Source organism: Rana temporaria, chromosome 1, assembly GCF_905171775.1.
Source record: "Rana temporaria chromosome 1, aRanTem1.1, whole genome shotgun sequence".
Taxonomy (NCBI): domain Eukaryota; kingdom Metazoa; phylum Chordata; class Amphibia; order Anura; family Ranidae; genus Rana; species Rana temporaria.
Window position 1 is genome coordinate 398,184,625 of NC_053489.1, and position 15,681 is coordinate 398,200,305.

At 45.9% G+C, this 15,681-nt stretch overlaps 1 protein-coding gene across 2 annotated transcripts in view; it reads left to right on the forward strand.

Moving 5' to 3' along the window:
• Nucleotides 1-3,432: 3,432 nt before the first annotated feature.
• KLHL26 (kelch like family member 26) overlaps nt 3,433-15,681 on the forward strand; it is a 48,669-nt gene continuing 36,420 nt past the window's right edge. For both annotated transcript variants that reach the window (XM_040322938.1, XM_040322945.1), the window contains exon 1: nt 3,433-3,569. In XM_040322938.1, the coding sequence (XP_040178872.1) occupies nt 3,523-3,569 (47 nt within the window). In that variant the 5' untranslated portion in view covers nt 3,433-3,522. The remainder of the gene's footprint in view (nt 3,570-15,681) is intronic.

Sequence of the window (15,681 nt, forward strand, 5' to 3'; positions counted from 1 at the left end):
CCTCTTGAGGGGGCGAGCAGGAGGGGGCGAGCAGGAGTGTCAGGACGCCCACTAACACACAGCTCCTTTCTCTATCTGCAAAGTAGAGTGTCCTGCTCGCCCCCTCCCCCCTCAAGAGGCTTTCTCCACACCAGGAAGAAAGCCTTGTATTACTGTGTGGAGATACAGACAGAAGAACAGGAAGTGAGGATTTCTCAGAAGAAATAAGGACATTTAAAAGCAAAATCGAAGGATAAGTAAAGGAGGACTGCACTAAGGTAAAGGAAGCTATTTAGGGAAACATATTTTTTTCCTTTACAACCCCTTTTAATCTAGGCTTACCTGTAGGTTCAAGTTGTCACAGTGGCTTTACAAACACTTTAAGTTTGGGTTTTATTTTATTTTTGAGATTCATACTTGCATTGGTTGATGGAGCATCAGACCGATGCTCCATCTGTCCCCCACCGTCTCTGCACTGAGAACCGTGGAGAATCTGTGTCCCTAGTCCCTTTCTCTGTCTCAAAGGGGATATGTCAGAGGTCTGTTAAGACCCCTGAAATCTCACCATAGCCCCCCAACAGGGGCTATTAAAAAAATGTAATAATAATAATTGCAATAAATAATAAAAAAAAAATTGTAAAAAATAAAATGTAAAATAAAAACACACTGACACTGTCCATTCCCAACCCCCCGTAAAAAAATAAAGCATTGTAAATAAATAAATATAGTAAAAAAAAAAAAAAAAACTACTGACACATGTGCCACTGTCACATAAGATTAAATAAAAGTATCGGTATCGGTACTTGTACTCGGTCTTAAAAAAAGTGGTATCGGGACCCTAATACAGGATTTATATAGCGCCAACAGTTTACGCAGCACTTGAGGTTAGACAGTACAAATACAATACACTTTAACCAGTTAACAACCGCCCTATAGACGAAATACGTCTACAAGGCGGTTGCTTAACTCTGGGAGGATGTCCATGGACGTCCTCCCAGAATCGCGCTCCCGCGCGCCCTCTGGGGCGCACACTTGGGAATGTCCGGAGGACCCGGCGGATCACGGAGCACGGTAAATCGCCGCTGATAGCGGCGGTTTACCACGTGATCGCTCCGTCCAATGACGGAGCGACCACTTGTAAACAAACCGGCGTCATGTGAAGACGCCGGTTCCTCCCTCCCCCTCTGTACCGAACGGTACAGTGTGAGAGAGGAGAGGGGGGAGAGCGGAAGCAGCAGCAGCTGCTGTGGGCTGGATCTGTGACAAATGCAGTCACAGATCCAGCCATCCATCCCTCCCTGTGCAATACTCTGCAATAACATAAATACTCTGCAATACCCCCCATACTGTGCAATACCCCCATACTCTGCAATACCCCACAATACTCTGCAACGTCGCCTATGGGGATTTTTATGTAGCAAAGTTTGGCGCCATTCCACGAGCGTGTGCAATTTTGAAGGGTGACATGTTGGGTATCTATTTACTCGGCGTAACTTCATCTTTCACATTTATGCAAAAGAATGAAGAAAAAATACTAAATGTGCTAAATTTTATAACAGAAACAAAGAAAATTTCATTTTTTTTACAGAATTTTTTGTCTTTTTTCTCTTATAGCGCAAAAAATAAAAAACCCAACAGTGATTAAATACCACCAAAAGAAAGCTCTATTTGTGTGAAAAAAAGGACGAAAATTTCATTTGGGTACAATGTTGTATGACTAAGTAATTGTCATTCAAATTGTGAGAGCACCGAAAGCTGAAAATTGGTCTGGTTATTAACCACTTAAGGACCACCCACTGTATATATACGTCCTCTTTTTAAACATGGATATCTCAGTAACGGCAGCAGCTGCTGCCACAACTGAGATATCCATGTTTTCAGTGGGCAGTCCGGTAAACGATAACGGCGGTCTCCGCGGCGGATTCGCCGCGAGATCGCCGTTATCGGTGGCGGGAGAGGGGCCCCCCCCCCTCCCGCCGCTTTTCCGCGCCCTCCGCCGCTTACCGGAGCCGTCGGTAGCGGCGGAGGAGATCCGATGCTGCCGCCTTGTGTGTGAGGACTTGAGTGAGGGCAAGATGGCCCCCACCCGTCCTCATAGCTCTGCTGGGCGGAAGTGACGTCAAAACGTCAGTCCCGCCCAGCCTCTTAAAGAGACAATTTTTTTTCTGTCATTTTTTTAAATGACAAATTTTCCTTTTTTTTTTTTTTTTTTGCATTTAAGCCTAAATATGAGATCTGAGGTCTTTTTGACCCCAGATCTCATATTTAAGAGGACCTGTCATGCTTTTTTCTATTACAAGGGATGTTTACATTCCTTGTAATAGGAATAAAAGTGATCATTTTTTTTTTTTTTTATATTTTAGTGTAAAAAATAATAAAATCAATAAAATTAAATGAGAAAACAAAAAAAAAATTTTTTTAAAGCGCCCCGTCCTGACGAGCTCGCGCGCAGAAGCGAACGCATACGCAAGTAGCGCCCGCATATGAAAACGGTGTTCAAATCATACAAGTGAGGTATCGCCGCGATCGTTAGAGCGAGAGCAATAATTATAGCCCTAGAGCTACTCTGTAGCTCAAAAAATGCAACTTATAGAATTTTTTAAACGTCGCCTATCTAGATTTTTAAGGGTAAAAGTTTGACGCCATGCCACGAGCGGGCGCAATTTTAAAGCGTGACATGTTGGGTATCATTTTACTCGGCGTAACATTATCTTTCACAATATATAAAAAAATTGGGCCAAATTTATTGTTGTGTTATTTTTTAATTCAAAAAAGTGAATTTTTTCCAAAAAAAGTGCGCTTGTAAGACTGCTGCGCAAATACGGTGTGACAAAAAGTATTGCAATGACCGCCATTTTATTCTCTAGGGTGTTAGAAAAAAAAAAAAATATAATGTTTGGGGGTTTTAAGTAATTTTCTAGCAGAAAAAAATGTTTTAGTCTTGCAAACACCAAATCTGAAAAACACCTGTGGTCTTTAAGTGGTTAAGTGGGTTTACGTGCCCAGTGGTCAAGTGGTTAATACAGTAGGAATCAGAGGAACCCTGCTCCTTAGAGTTTACAATCTAAGAGACATCAACTTTTACAAATACCGTATGACATAAAATATTGCAACGATCGCCATTTTATTCTCTAGGGTCTCTGCTAAATGTGTGTGTGTATATATATATATATATATATATATATATAAATAAAAAAGTTTGGCGTTCTAGCAAAAAATACAGATTTTAACTTGTAAGCAACAAGTGTCAGAATAGGTTAGGTGTGAAAGTGTTAACCATGCCCCGAAACAGAATGCAAAACACAGTGCGATTTCCAGAATCGTATTGCATTGGGAAGGAGAAGTTAATAAAATAATAATAAATAGTCCTGTATGATTTTGTCGAGCATAGGTGATGTGTAAGACATGAGAGCAGAGTCTAGCCACCTCTATCAGAGGATGAATGTGATAGTATGAGGAGGCCCACATTCATATGCGGTGTGTGTGGAGCTCGTCATGTGGCTGTCTCTTTAAAGCCTTCTAACCTGAGCCGGCCCCAGGAACATGGCGGAGTCCGGTGGAGGAGAGTTTAGCTGTGTCGGGCACAGAAGGTGAGACATCCACATTGTGTACACTGGAGAAGGACAGGAAGTGTGGGGTCACCCAGTGTCCGGCTTCTCCTCCAATGTACACATAGCGCTCAGTCTGTACTACGGGCGGGAAGGCGCCGCTAACACACTCCGGGGATGATGGTTGGTGCAGGCCTCACAAAGAGGGGTGTGGAGCCTGGAAACTTCCCCCTTCCCTCGTTATCCTGGACGGCTTCCTCATACACCTGTGCTGTGCTAGTGGCTGAGAGAGACAAGACACTCTGCTATCTGTGACATATGCTATACTTTAGAATGCAACTTCTCCTCATTCAATAGAGCTGTGCACACAGGCACGGGGAACATACTTTCAGGGGAATTCATCCTGCAGGGGTGCTAGTCACGGGGCCCTATTCATGTACCTGGTACTGGGCGGAGCCTGGTGGGGAACTGAGAGACTAGTTACTTTTGATTGACCGCACATGGCAGTGGGTGCATCCATAGTACCATTCAGTCCAATAGCAGTCTTTGGATCTGTGCTATCAATCAAAAGTAAAGTGGACCTGATGGGGAACTAGTCTCTTAGTTCTCCATCAGGCTCTGCCCACCCAGGGAGAAGTCCTTCTCCAAATACGGGCATTGCCATATTCTGAAACCAAACCTCCTGCGCTTGAGAGGACTATGTGCGTGGGCATTGCCATGTTCGGAAACCAAACCTCCTGCGCTTGAGAGGATTATGTGTGCGGGCATTGCCATGTTCGGAAACCAAACCTCCTACACTTGAGAGGATTATGTGCGCGGGCATTTGCCATGTTCGGAAACCAAACCTCCTGCGCTTGAGAGGATTATGTGCGTGGGCATTGCCATATTTGGAAACCAAACCTCCTGCGCTTGAGAGGATTATGTGCGCGGGCATTGCCAAATTCGGAAACCAAACCTCCTGCGCTTGAGAGGATCATGTGCGCGGGCATTGCCATATTCGGAAACCAAACCTCCTGCGCTTGAGAGGATTATGTGTGCGGGCATTGCCATATTCGGAAACCAAACCTCCTGCGCTTGAGAGGATTATGTGTGCGGGCATTGCCATATTCAGAAACCAAACCTGCGCTTGAGAGGACTATGTGCGCGGGCATTGCCATATTCGGAAACCAAACCTCCTGCGCTTGAGAGGATTATGTGTGCGGGCATTGCCATATTCGGAAACCAAACCTCCTGCGCTTGAGAGGACTATGTGCGCGGGCATTGCCATATTCGGAAACCAAACCTCCTGCGCTTGAGAGGATTATGTGTGCGGGCATTGCCATATTCGGAAACCTAACCTCCTGCGCTTGAGAGGATTATGTGTGCGGGCATTGCCATATTCGGAAACCAAACCTCCTGCGCTTGAGAGGACTATGTGCGCGGGCATTGCCATATTCGGAAACCAAACCTCCTGCGCTTGAGAGGATTATGTGTGCGGGCATTGCCATATTCGGAAACCTAACCTCCTGCGCTTGAGAGGATTATGTGCGGAAAAAATCCCCCTAAAAAACAAAATCAACTTCTGCACTTCTCCACCCGTAGCAGGCCAGGGAAACCTGAATAGACAACTGTAAGACCCCCCTTTCACACTGAGCCACGTCAGCACGGCTCGTTGTAGCGGCGCTTTGACGCTGTTTAAGCAGCGCTTTTCGGCCGTTAGAGGGGCGCTTTTAACCCCAAAGAAGGGGTTAAAAATACCTGTGTTGCAGCACTTTCAGGCGCTTTGGAAGCACTGGCCATTTGTTTCAATGGGCAGGGCATTTTTGGAGCGCTCCCAAACTGCCCCATAGATGCTGCTTGCAGGACTTTTCCTAATGTCCCGTAAGCACACCGCCCCGGTTTGAAAAGACAAACTGAAATGAATGGGAAGCGGTTTTCAGGCGCTGTTTAGAGGCTATTTCTAGCGCTAAAACGCCTGAAAACCGCCTCAGTGTGAAAGCGGTCTAAAAGTAAAGTAACAGAGGGTGCACCAGCCTAGTGCATTACCTTTGCGACCATTTATTATACAAAAATGTGTGTAGGTGTGTACTCCCAAACATAGCTATGAATCAGGCATAACAAATTGCAATAGATATTCCGACCAGCATAGTCTGTGGAACAAGTCCTAAAAGTGAGATATCTGTCAAAAAAAGAGCTGACGCATCTCGATGGAGGATCCCTCTTCTTCAGCGCTGAATTTGGAAGATGTAGCTGGTCTTTATATAGTGGTCTGGGAGAACCACATGGGACCCCAGATCCTGGCTCCTACTCATATACACACACTAATGCCGCATACACACGATCGGACATTCCGACAACAAAACAGTGGATTTTTTTCCAACGGATTGTTCGCTCAAACTTGTCTTGCATACACATGGTCACACAAATGTTGTCTGAAATTCCGAACGTCAAGAACACGGTCATGTACAACACTACGACGAGCCGAGAAAAATGAAGTTCAATGACTCCGAGCATGCGTCAAATTGATTCCGAGCATGCGTAGGATTTTTGTGCGTTGGAATTGCATACAGACGATCGGAATTTCAGACAAGAACTTTTGTTGCCGGAAAAATTGCGAACCAGCTCTCAAACATTTGTTGTCGGAAATTCCGACAGCAAATGTCCGATGGAGCCTACACACGGTCGGAATATCCGATCAAAAGCTCACATCGAACATTTGTTGTCGGAAGTTCTGACCGTGTGTACGCAGCATTAGGCTGGGCTCACCTACATGCAAAAAAATCATAATTTTTTTTGTTACAAAATTACTCATAACCAGGGTAGATAAAAATCAATGATTTAAAAAAAAAATAACGTTTTTTATTTTATTTAACTGGTTGCCGACCAGCCGCGGCAGTTTTACTGCGGCAGAATGGCACGGCTGGGCGAAGAGACGTAACCTTACGTTGCTTCTTCTTTTGGCCTCTAGGGGCACATGTGTAGTAACTGTACTCACCTTCACTCCAGCACTGAATTGTCCTTCGAGACTCTTCACTGGCCATTAAGTTTGTTGACTGCTTTTCTTCCAAGTTGTAATCTTTGGCCGCTTTGATTGGCCAGACTGAGATGACATCACTCTTGTACATACAAGGGCATTCACTCATCTCTGAGTGGGACCTGCGCAGCTTTATGTAACGTATGGACAGAAACTTTATTGCACAAAATACATAGTGTTCCTCTTCTACATTACAAAACCATGTCTGCTCACTGTGATGCAATTACCTATATGCTTCAGTCTAATGCTCTCCCTGCTAACTTAATGCTGTGGGTTACAGGTAACAGGTGTTTCATGTGTGATTTATCTCTCTCTGTGAACACTGTTCATATGTTAAATAAGGCTAGCTTTTGAAAGGCCTTTAATTGTGTGATAACCCTGTCTACAACCTAGTGATTCTCAGAGGTGTTAATAGGTGTCAAACTGGATACAGACGAAACGTCTGCTTAGGAAACTCAGTGTGTGAAGGTGGTTTGTTGTTTAAGGAATGTGCAGTGATTAGACATGATAATTGTCGGTCGGTGCCGACCTGTCTGGAATGTTTTAGTAATTAGCCTTAGTGTGTGATTAGGGGGGGTGGAGATTTCATTGTTGCTTCAATGTCTTGGACTGTATAAAAAGCTGAGAAGAAAAAACATTAAAGTCTGTGTTGTTCCAGCAGTAAGCTTGGCATGTGTGGCTTTCTGGGCGACTCCAGGGATATTCCTTCTCGTGGAATATTGGGGTGATTTTCGTTATGGGAAGAAGGGAACGTTGACGGGGATATCATACCAATACCGTCACACTCACATTTTTTTTTTTTTTTTTTTTTTTTTTTTTAAATTCCACTTTAATGTTCCACTTTGATTGCCATAATTTTCATAATCAGCAAACTGGCAGTAATTCTTTAAAAATCTGTCACAGCCATATCAATAGGTTTTTAAGTGAGAGCAGTAAGAACCTTTCTAGTACACTGTCAGCTGCAAGGCATCATTGGTTGTTAGGACACTGTCGGCTGCATAGCATCATTGGTTGTTAGGACACTGTGGGCTGCATAGCATCATTGGTTGTTAGGACACTGTGGGCTGCATAGCATCATTGGTTGTTAGGACACTGTCGGCTGCTTAGCGTCATTGGTTGTTAGGACACTGTCGGCTGCATAGCGTCATTGGTTGTTGGGACACTGTTAGCTGCATAGCGTCATTGGTTGTTAGGACACTGTCGGCTGCTTAGCGTCATTGGTTGTTAGGACACTGTCGGCTGCATAGCGTCATTGGTTGTTAGGACACTGTAGGCTGCATAGCATCATTGGTTGTTAGGACACTGTCGGCTGCATAGCGTCATTGGTTGTTAGGACACTGTCGGCTGCTTAGTGTCATTGGTTGTTAGGACACTGTCGGCTGCATAGTGTCATTGGTTGTTGGGACACTGTTAGCTGCATAGCGTCATTGGTTGTTAGGACACTGTCGGCTGCTTAGCGTCATTGGTTGTTAGGACACTGTCGGCTGCATAGCGTCATTGGTTGTTAGGACACTGTCGGCTGCATAGCGTCATTGGTTGTTAGGACACTGTAGGCTGCATAGCATCATTGGTTGTTAGGACACTGTCGGCTGCATAGCGTCATTGGTTGTTAGGACACTGTAGGCTGCATAGCGTCATTGATTGTCAGGACAATGTTGGCTGCATAGCGTCATTGGTTGGACCCTTCCCAGCCACCAGAACACAGTGATCAGTGTTGCTAGCTATTGCCAGCCGACCTGATCCCGACAGGCTGGTTATACAAAAGTCAATTGGTAGATCGACTTCTGTACAACCAGTATATGCATTCATGGTTTGAAATTTGGCTGGTCCCTGCTTAACAGGCTAAATTTCGATCCATGTATGGCACTGTTACTCTAGTTGAAGCATTTCAAAGTGAGAACTGCAGGTATGTATGATTACCAGTAAAAGTCACCTTTACTTGTAGGCACTGTTTGAATGAAGATCTTAAAGAGGAAGTAAACTTTAATGTATTGTTTGTACCTGTAGGTAAGCCTAAAATAAGACTTCCCTTTATGTACTGTAAACATTTCCTAATTGTGCGCCGTTTAGGAGATATTTACTGTATATGCAATCGATGACATCATCAGCACATGCGCTCTGAAGGAACAGCCACCATTTCTTCAGAGCCCTGTGCCACGACCGGCGGCTCCCATGCACAAGTGATGTCACGCGGCTACGGCCAGTCACACAGCCGGAGTCCGTGGACCCAGAAGGAAGTTGGACAAAGATGGATGTGGCCTCCAGCTGTGACACCGAAGGCTTTGTTTGCAGGTAAGTGTCACATAATGTGCTAGTATGCAATGCATACCAGCACATTACGCCTTTACTTTTGCAGGTCAGGAAAAAAACAAAACCAAAAAAAAAAAAGCTTTACTTCCTCTTTAATGTTTGCCTGTTCAAATAAGTTCAACAGGTTTCCATGGGGTGTACGTTTTTACGTGATTGAAAATGTAGATTACCTGGTAAATCCTTGTTGTAGGTATCCATGTGAACTCCTAGAACACATCATTACTTTTTGCAAATGTGTAAGTATATAAGTACTTCCTGTGCCTACATACATTCAAAAACCTGACATTTCTATTAGATTGTATTGTAAGCTCCAACGAGCAGGGCCCTCTGATTCTTTCCGTATTAAATTTTATTGTAATTGTACTGTCTGTCCTTACCTTGTAAAGTACTGCACAAACTGTTAGCCCTATATAAATCCTGTATAATATTATTATTATTATTATTATTATTATTATTATTATTATTATTGTGTTGCTTTTTTTGTTACTGAAGTCTTGACATGGTGTAAATGTTTTTGCGCTTCTGTAAATTATGTGCTTACCTTTTCTAGTTTTGCAATTATGTTTATATCCGGATAGTTGTAAGCCAGGACACCATTTATTTGAACAGTGGGGTGGATTTATTTACCCGTTTAATATTGTTCCTATTTGGACTGGCTCACAGACATTTAAAGCAGTTATATTTAAAGTGGAACAGCAGCTAAGCAAGTTAAAAATACAGTGGAAATGTAAGTGATTTTGAGCCCTCTACTATTGTTTATCAGTTTAAGAGAGCGGTATTTATTATTTTCATGATAGATTTTCCTCAAAGCAGGTTTTCTCTTCCGTTCATGGACGGACACAGCAGCCTTTGACCTTAGGGTTATATCCGCTTCCTTCCAGGAGAGTTAGTTAGGCAGAAATACAGCATTTAAAGTGTTAACAACTTTTCTTCAGTGCAGCTCCTCCCAGGGGGCGTGGTTCCCCGGGTATAACCCACACCCTGCTCTAGCAATCTCAGTTTTTCTCTGCCTAACGTCAGGAGAGGACAGGCCCTCTAGAGTCCTGTACTTTTTTTTTTTTTTCCGCTTTTTATTGTTTTTGTTCGTGCATTTTTGGATCCTGTGATTCTTCTATTAACTGCCGACTGGGTGATGGGCTGGGTCTTGACTCTTGTAGTCCCCCCATGTTCGGCCATCGAGCGTGTGCCAGCCCTCAGCTCAGCTTTGGGTCGTCCACGACAGGCCCCATTGCTCCAGGGGCGGCCGGGGAACTTCATGTTCCAGGGCACACATGACCGGTCTCTATGGCTTTGTCACAGTGTGTCTGGCCGACAGCCATGCCGTTAGTGGACGTTGGTTCTGTCTGGGATACCTCCAGCCGGTGATCGCAGGACGGGTAAGTAGTGGCCCCTTGCTCAGGTAAGGTGGTATGGCTGGAATTTTCCCCTGGGAGGTCGACTGAGGGTTCGACCGGTGTGTATAGCGGGGCTGTGTGTGTTTTACATACATGTTTGTGTGTGCTGCGCTGTGTGTACTGTGTGCTGCGCTGGGTGCTGTGTCACTATGGGTATTTTAAACTGCGCAATGGCTGATGTGCCAGTCCCTTTTGGGTTCCGCGAACCGCCACGCACCGTGAAAGTGTTTCCTTGCGTTCCTTATTTGGACAAATTGTTGTACAAGGAATGGGATACGCCGCAAAAAGTTTTTGCCGTTCCAAAAAACTTTGCAACCCGTTATCCCTTTGAGGAGGACTTTTTGAAAAAGTGGGTCTCTCCTCCGTCTGTGGACCCTCCCGTGTCCAGATTGAGCTAGGCCACCATGTTGCCTGTGGAAGGGGCTCCTGCATTTAAGGACCCTGCTCATAGTAGAGTGGAGGCTGTGGCCCGCTCCCTCTTCACTGTAGTGGGTTCGGCTGTGAGGCCAGTTTTGTCCGGGACTCTGGTGTCACAGACTCTGACCGAAAGGGCGAAGCTTCTGCTGCAGGAGCTGGAGGAACAGGATACTTTCGAGACCTGTAAGGACCTGGCTGAACAATTGGTTCAGGGTCTGAAGTTCGTCTGTGAGTCGGTCCTGGATACGCTCCCCTTGCTTTCCAGGGCTTCCGCCTATGCGGTGGTATTGCGCCGCCTTGTGTGGCTAAAATGCTGGTCTGCGGACCAGTCCTCAAAAAAGGCCTTGGTGGATTTGCCCTTTAAGGGTGAGCGGATTTTTGGGGCATCCCTGGATGACATCATTAAGGATGCCACAGGTGGTGAGAGCACGTTGCTCCCACAGTCTGGGAAGGGCAAGGAGCCTCGCCGTAAGCAAGGGCCCTCCTTTACTGCTCCCAATCGTTTTTTTCGTGTGCAAGGTGCTAAGGCCCCCGCTGCGGGGCAGAAGCGCACCTGGTACCGCAAGCCCAACAAGCCTGCTTCCGCATTAAGGTCTGCCTCCGCCCGGGTCTCGGGTGGGGGGCCGGCTTCGCAAATTTGTGGCTCGGTGGAAGTCTCTTCTTTCCGACCATTGGGTTTGCAAAGTAGTTTCCTCGGGGTACAAGATAGAGTTTCTCTCTTGTCCGCCAAACAGATTCTTTCCTTCCAACCTCCAGATCGCCGGCAGGCTCTGGTGGGGGCTTTCCAGGATCTACTGGGCAGGGGAGTGATTGTGCCAGTTCCCTCGCAGGAACAGTTTCAGGGGTTTTACTCCAATCTGTTCGTGGTCCCCTAGAAGGAGGGGGTCCGTCCAATCCTGGACCTCAAGGCCCTCAATTGTTTTGTCAAAGTGCAAAAATTCAGGATGGAGTCGATTCGCTCGATGATAGCGGCACTCCATCAGGGGGACTTTCTGGCGTCCTTGGATATCATGGACACGTACCTACATGTTCCCATATGCATAAAGCATCAGATTTCTGTGCTTTGCGATCGGGGAGGACCACTTTCGATTTGTGGCCCTCCCGTTCGGCACCCCCCGGGTTTTCACTGAGGTGCTCGCCCCGATGCTAGCCCTGCTGAGGCAGCGAGGGATCGCTTTCGTGGGATATCTGGACGACCTTCTCCTGCGAGCTTCCTCAGGCTCAGTATTAGAAGAGGATGTGTCTATCACGTGTCAGGCTCTCCAAGAGTTCGGCTGGCTTCTGAATGTCCAGAAGTCAGTGTTAGTTCCGTCCCAGAGACTGGAATACCTGGGACTAGTCCTGCATTACGCGGAGGTGAGTTTTTCTCCCGATGGAGAAACTGAAGACCCTGCAATCTGCAGTAAAGCAGTTGTCGACCCAAAAGTGGTCGTCTCTTCGATTCTGCATGAGAGTTCTGGGTCTGATGTTGGCCTCTTTCAAGGTGGTCCCAGGGAGCTACAGAAGGAAATTCTGTCACGTTGGGACAAGCTCCCGTCTTCTCTGGATTACCAGATTCAGTTGAGCCATCTGGTCAAGTCTTCCCTGGTTTGGTGGCTGACGTCTCCGGTGCTTCGGACCGGGAAGTCTTTTCTACCATGCCGCTGGACAGTGGTCACAACGGATGCCAGCCTCTCCGGTTGGGGGGGGTGTTTGGGGCACCCAGTCAGCCCAGGGGCGTTGGACTCAGGAGGAGTCCCGCCTACCGATCAATATTCTGGAGCTCCGAGCAATCAAGCTGTGCCTTGCCAGGTGGTCCCTGGATCTGCAGGGCCAACCGGTCAGGATCCAGTCTGACAACGCCACGGCCGTGTCGTACGTCAATCATCAGGGAGGCACAAGGAGCTCAGCTGCAGCGACGGTGTGGTCTCTACACCCGGTGGTATTTCTGAGTCTGTGCCGAAAGTGGAGCACTCCGGACGTGGACCTCCTAGCGTCCCGTCTCAATCGGAAAGGGCCACAGTTCGTGGCCAGGTCAAGGGACCCGTGGGCGGACGCGTCAGACGCGTTGGTAGCACCTTGGGGTCACTATCGCCTAATCTACGCCTTCCCTCCTCTGAAGCTTTTTCCTCGCCTGCTGCGCAGGGTGGAAGCCGAAGGGATTACAACAATCCTGATCGCCGCGCCGCTCCTGGTACGCGGACCTGGTGCGTCTGGTGGCAGACGTCCCCTGGCGTCTACCCCTGAGAGAAGATCTTCTGTTGCAGGGTCCGATCTTCCATCCTGCTTTACAGTCGCTGGCTTTAACAGCGTGGCTGGTAAAAGCCAGGTGTTGAAGGACCGGGGCCTATCGGGCTCAGTGGTTTCTACCATGCTGTGTGCGTGGAAGTCTACTTCTAGGAGAATTTACCATCGTACGTGGAAGGCCTACATCTCTGTGTGAGGAGATGAAGTGGCACCCCCGTACATACATGGTGTCCCGGATTCTGCTGTTTCTACAGCGGGGAGTGGAACAGGCTCTCGCCTTAAGTACGGTCAAGAGTCAAATTTCTGCTCTGGCTGTTTACTTTCAGCGACCCTTGGCAGCGCACTCCTTGATACGCACGTTTGTGCAGGGGGTCCGGCATGTGGCCCCTCCGGCGCGCCCTTCACTGCCCCCATGGGACTTGAATTTGGTCCTCTCGGTGCTTCAACAAGTTCCCTTTGAGGACATTCGGAAGATCCCCTTGTTGACTCTGTCACAGAAGGTGGTTTTTCTGGTAGCAATTACCTCGATCAGACGGGTGTCTGAACTGGCGGCCTTGTCTTGCAAGGCCCCCTACTTGGTCATCCATAAGGATAAGGTGGTGCTGCATCCGCAGTCTTCTTTTCTCCCAAAGGTCGTTTCGGCTTTTCACATTAATGAGGACATTGTTCTTCCATCCTTATGTCCTCAGCTGAAGAACCAGAAGGAGGCCACTTTACATTCCCTGGATGTGGTTCAGGCCCTTCGAGTGTACTTATCGGCGACGGATCCGTTCCGGAAGTCGGACTCACTGTTCGTGTCGGTTACTGGTCCTAGAAAGGGCCTGGCAGTCTTGTCGGCCACCATTTCTAGGTGGATCCGACAGGTTGTGCTTCAGGCCTATGCCCTGAAGGGGCAGTGTAAAAATATTTTCCCACCCCTCGAAATTTTTTGACACTGCTTGGGGTCAAAGGCTGCTGTGTCTGTCCATGAACGGAAGAGAAAATATGAATTTTACGGTGAGTAGAAAAATCCTATCTCTGAGTTCATGGACGGACACAGCACCCACACCTCCTTTGTTTGTACTGCTTGTTGGGAACTGAGGCTGCTAGAGCAGGGTGTGGGTTATACCCAGGGAACCACGCCCCCTGGGAGGAGCTGCACTGAAGAAAAGTGCTGTATTTCTGCCTAACTCCCCTGGAAGGAAGCGGATATAACCCTAAGGTCAAAGGCTGCTGTGCCCGTCCATGAACTCAGAGAAATGGATTTTACGGTGAGTACAAAAATCCTATTTTTGGACTAACCATTACAGTGTCTCTCCAGGCATGTCTCTCCAGGCATGTATCAACATTTTAATTTCCAGGGTATCCTAAATACAATGGGGGAAAAAAGAAAATTAAAACATGCGCAACCCAAAGCTAAGTCATACTAAATAATTACCAAGAAATTACAGATAAAGAAACTGTAACAAAATTGTTGCAAAAAACTTTACCACAATATATATATATATATATATATATATATATATATATATATATATATATATATATATATATATATATATATATATATATATATAATTGTGTGTGTGTGTGTGTGTGTGTGTGTATATATATATGTATAATATATGTATGTATGTATGTATGTAATATATATATATATATATATATATATATATATATATATATATATATATATATATATATAGCTGTAAGTGAAATGTGATTAAAGGAGTTGTAAATGAAACATTTATCTTTGCTGAAATGACTGTTTACAGGGTATAAAGACATAATAGTTAAAGCGGAGGTTCACCCTAAAACAATTATATACCATTCCATCCAGCATACTGCCGACATGTACAGTATGCTGGGTTTTTTTTGCGCTGTACATACCGTTTAATCGTTCTTTTTCTTTTCAGACTCCCGCAGAGAATAGGCGTTCCTATGAAGAGGTGTAGATGATTGACGTGCGGCTAAGGCGCGTCACGCGTTCCGAAAATAGCTGGACTGGGACTAGGCTATATACGGCGCCTGCGCAGTCAGCTCCTAGTCTGTGCGCAGGCGCCGTATAGAGCCGAGTCCCAGTCCGGCTATTTTCGGAACGCATGACCCGCCTTAGCTGCACGTCAATCATCTACGCCTCTTCATAGGAACTCCTATTCCCCGTGGAAAAGGAACGATTAAACGGTATGTACTGTACATGTCGGCAGTATGCTGGATGGAATGGTATATAATTGTTTTAGGGTGAACCTCCGCTTTAAGTGATTCCTTTTAAAAATGATTAAAAATAGATAAAAATCATATAATGTACCTGCAGTTTCTAGTTTCGTTTTTGCATGTTGTTTCCTGCCTGTGCTGTACAGAACCACAGAGCCAATACAGGGCAGTGATGGTTTGGAAAACGAAACTGATTGGTGCTGAGGGGTTTTAGACACACAGTAATCACACCTCCTTGATTAGTGACCACAGAGAGAAAGCTCCCAGTACTGTGGGTTATCAGGAAACAGACAACCAGGAAGTGTGGAGATCAGAGAAGAATTACAGCAACTTGAGAGCAAAAACGAACAATGAGGACATGAAAACAGCACTGCATTAAGGTAAAGGAAGATATTAAGCTAAAAGAAAATGCTCCTTTACAAACCCTTTAAAGTCCAAAAATTGAAATCCAAAATATATTTATGTGATAAAAGTCCAAAATTAATTTGCCATGTGAGTGTGCAATGTTGCTATGAAGATATTCTCATGTCACACAGAACATAATTGGTGAACTGGTTGATATCGTATAGTCATATCCAATTTTCTACTGATAAGTGAATGG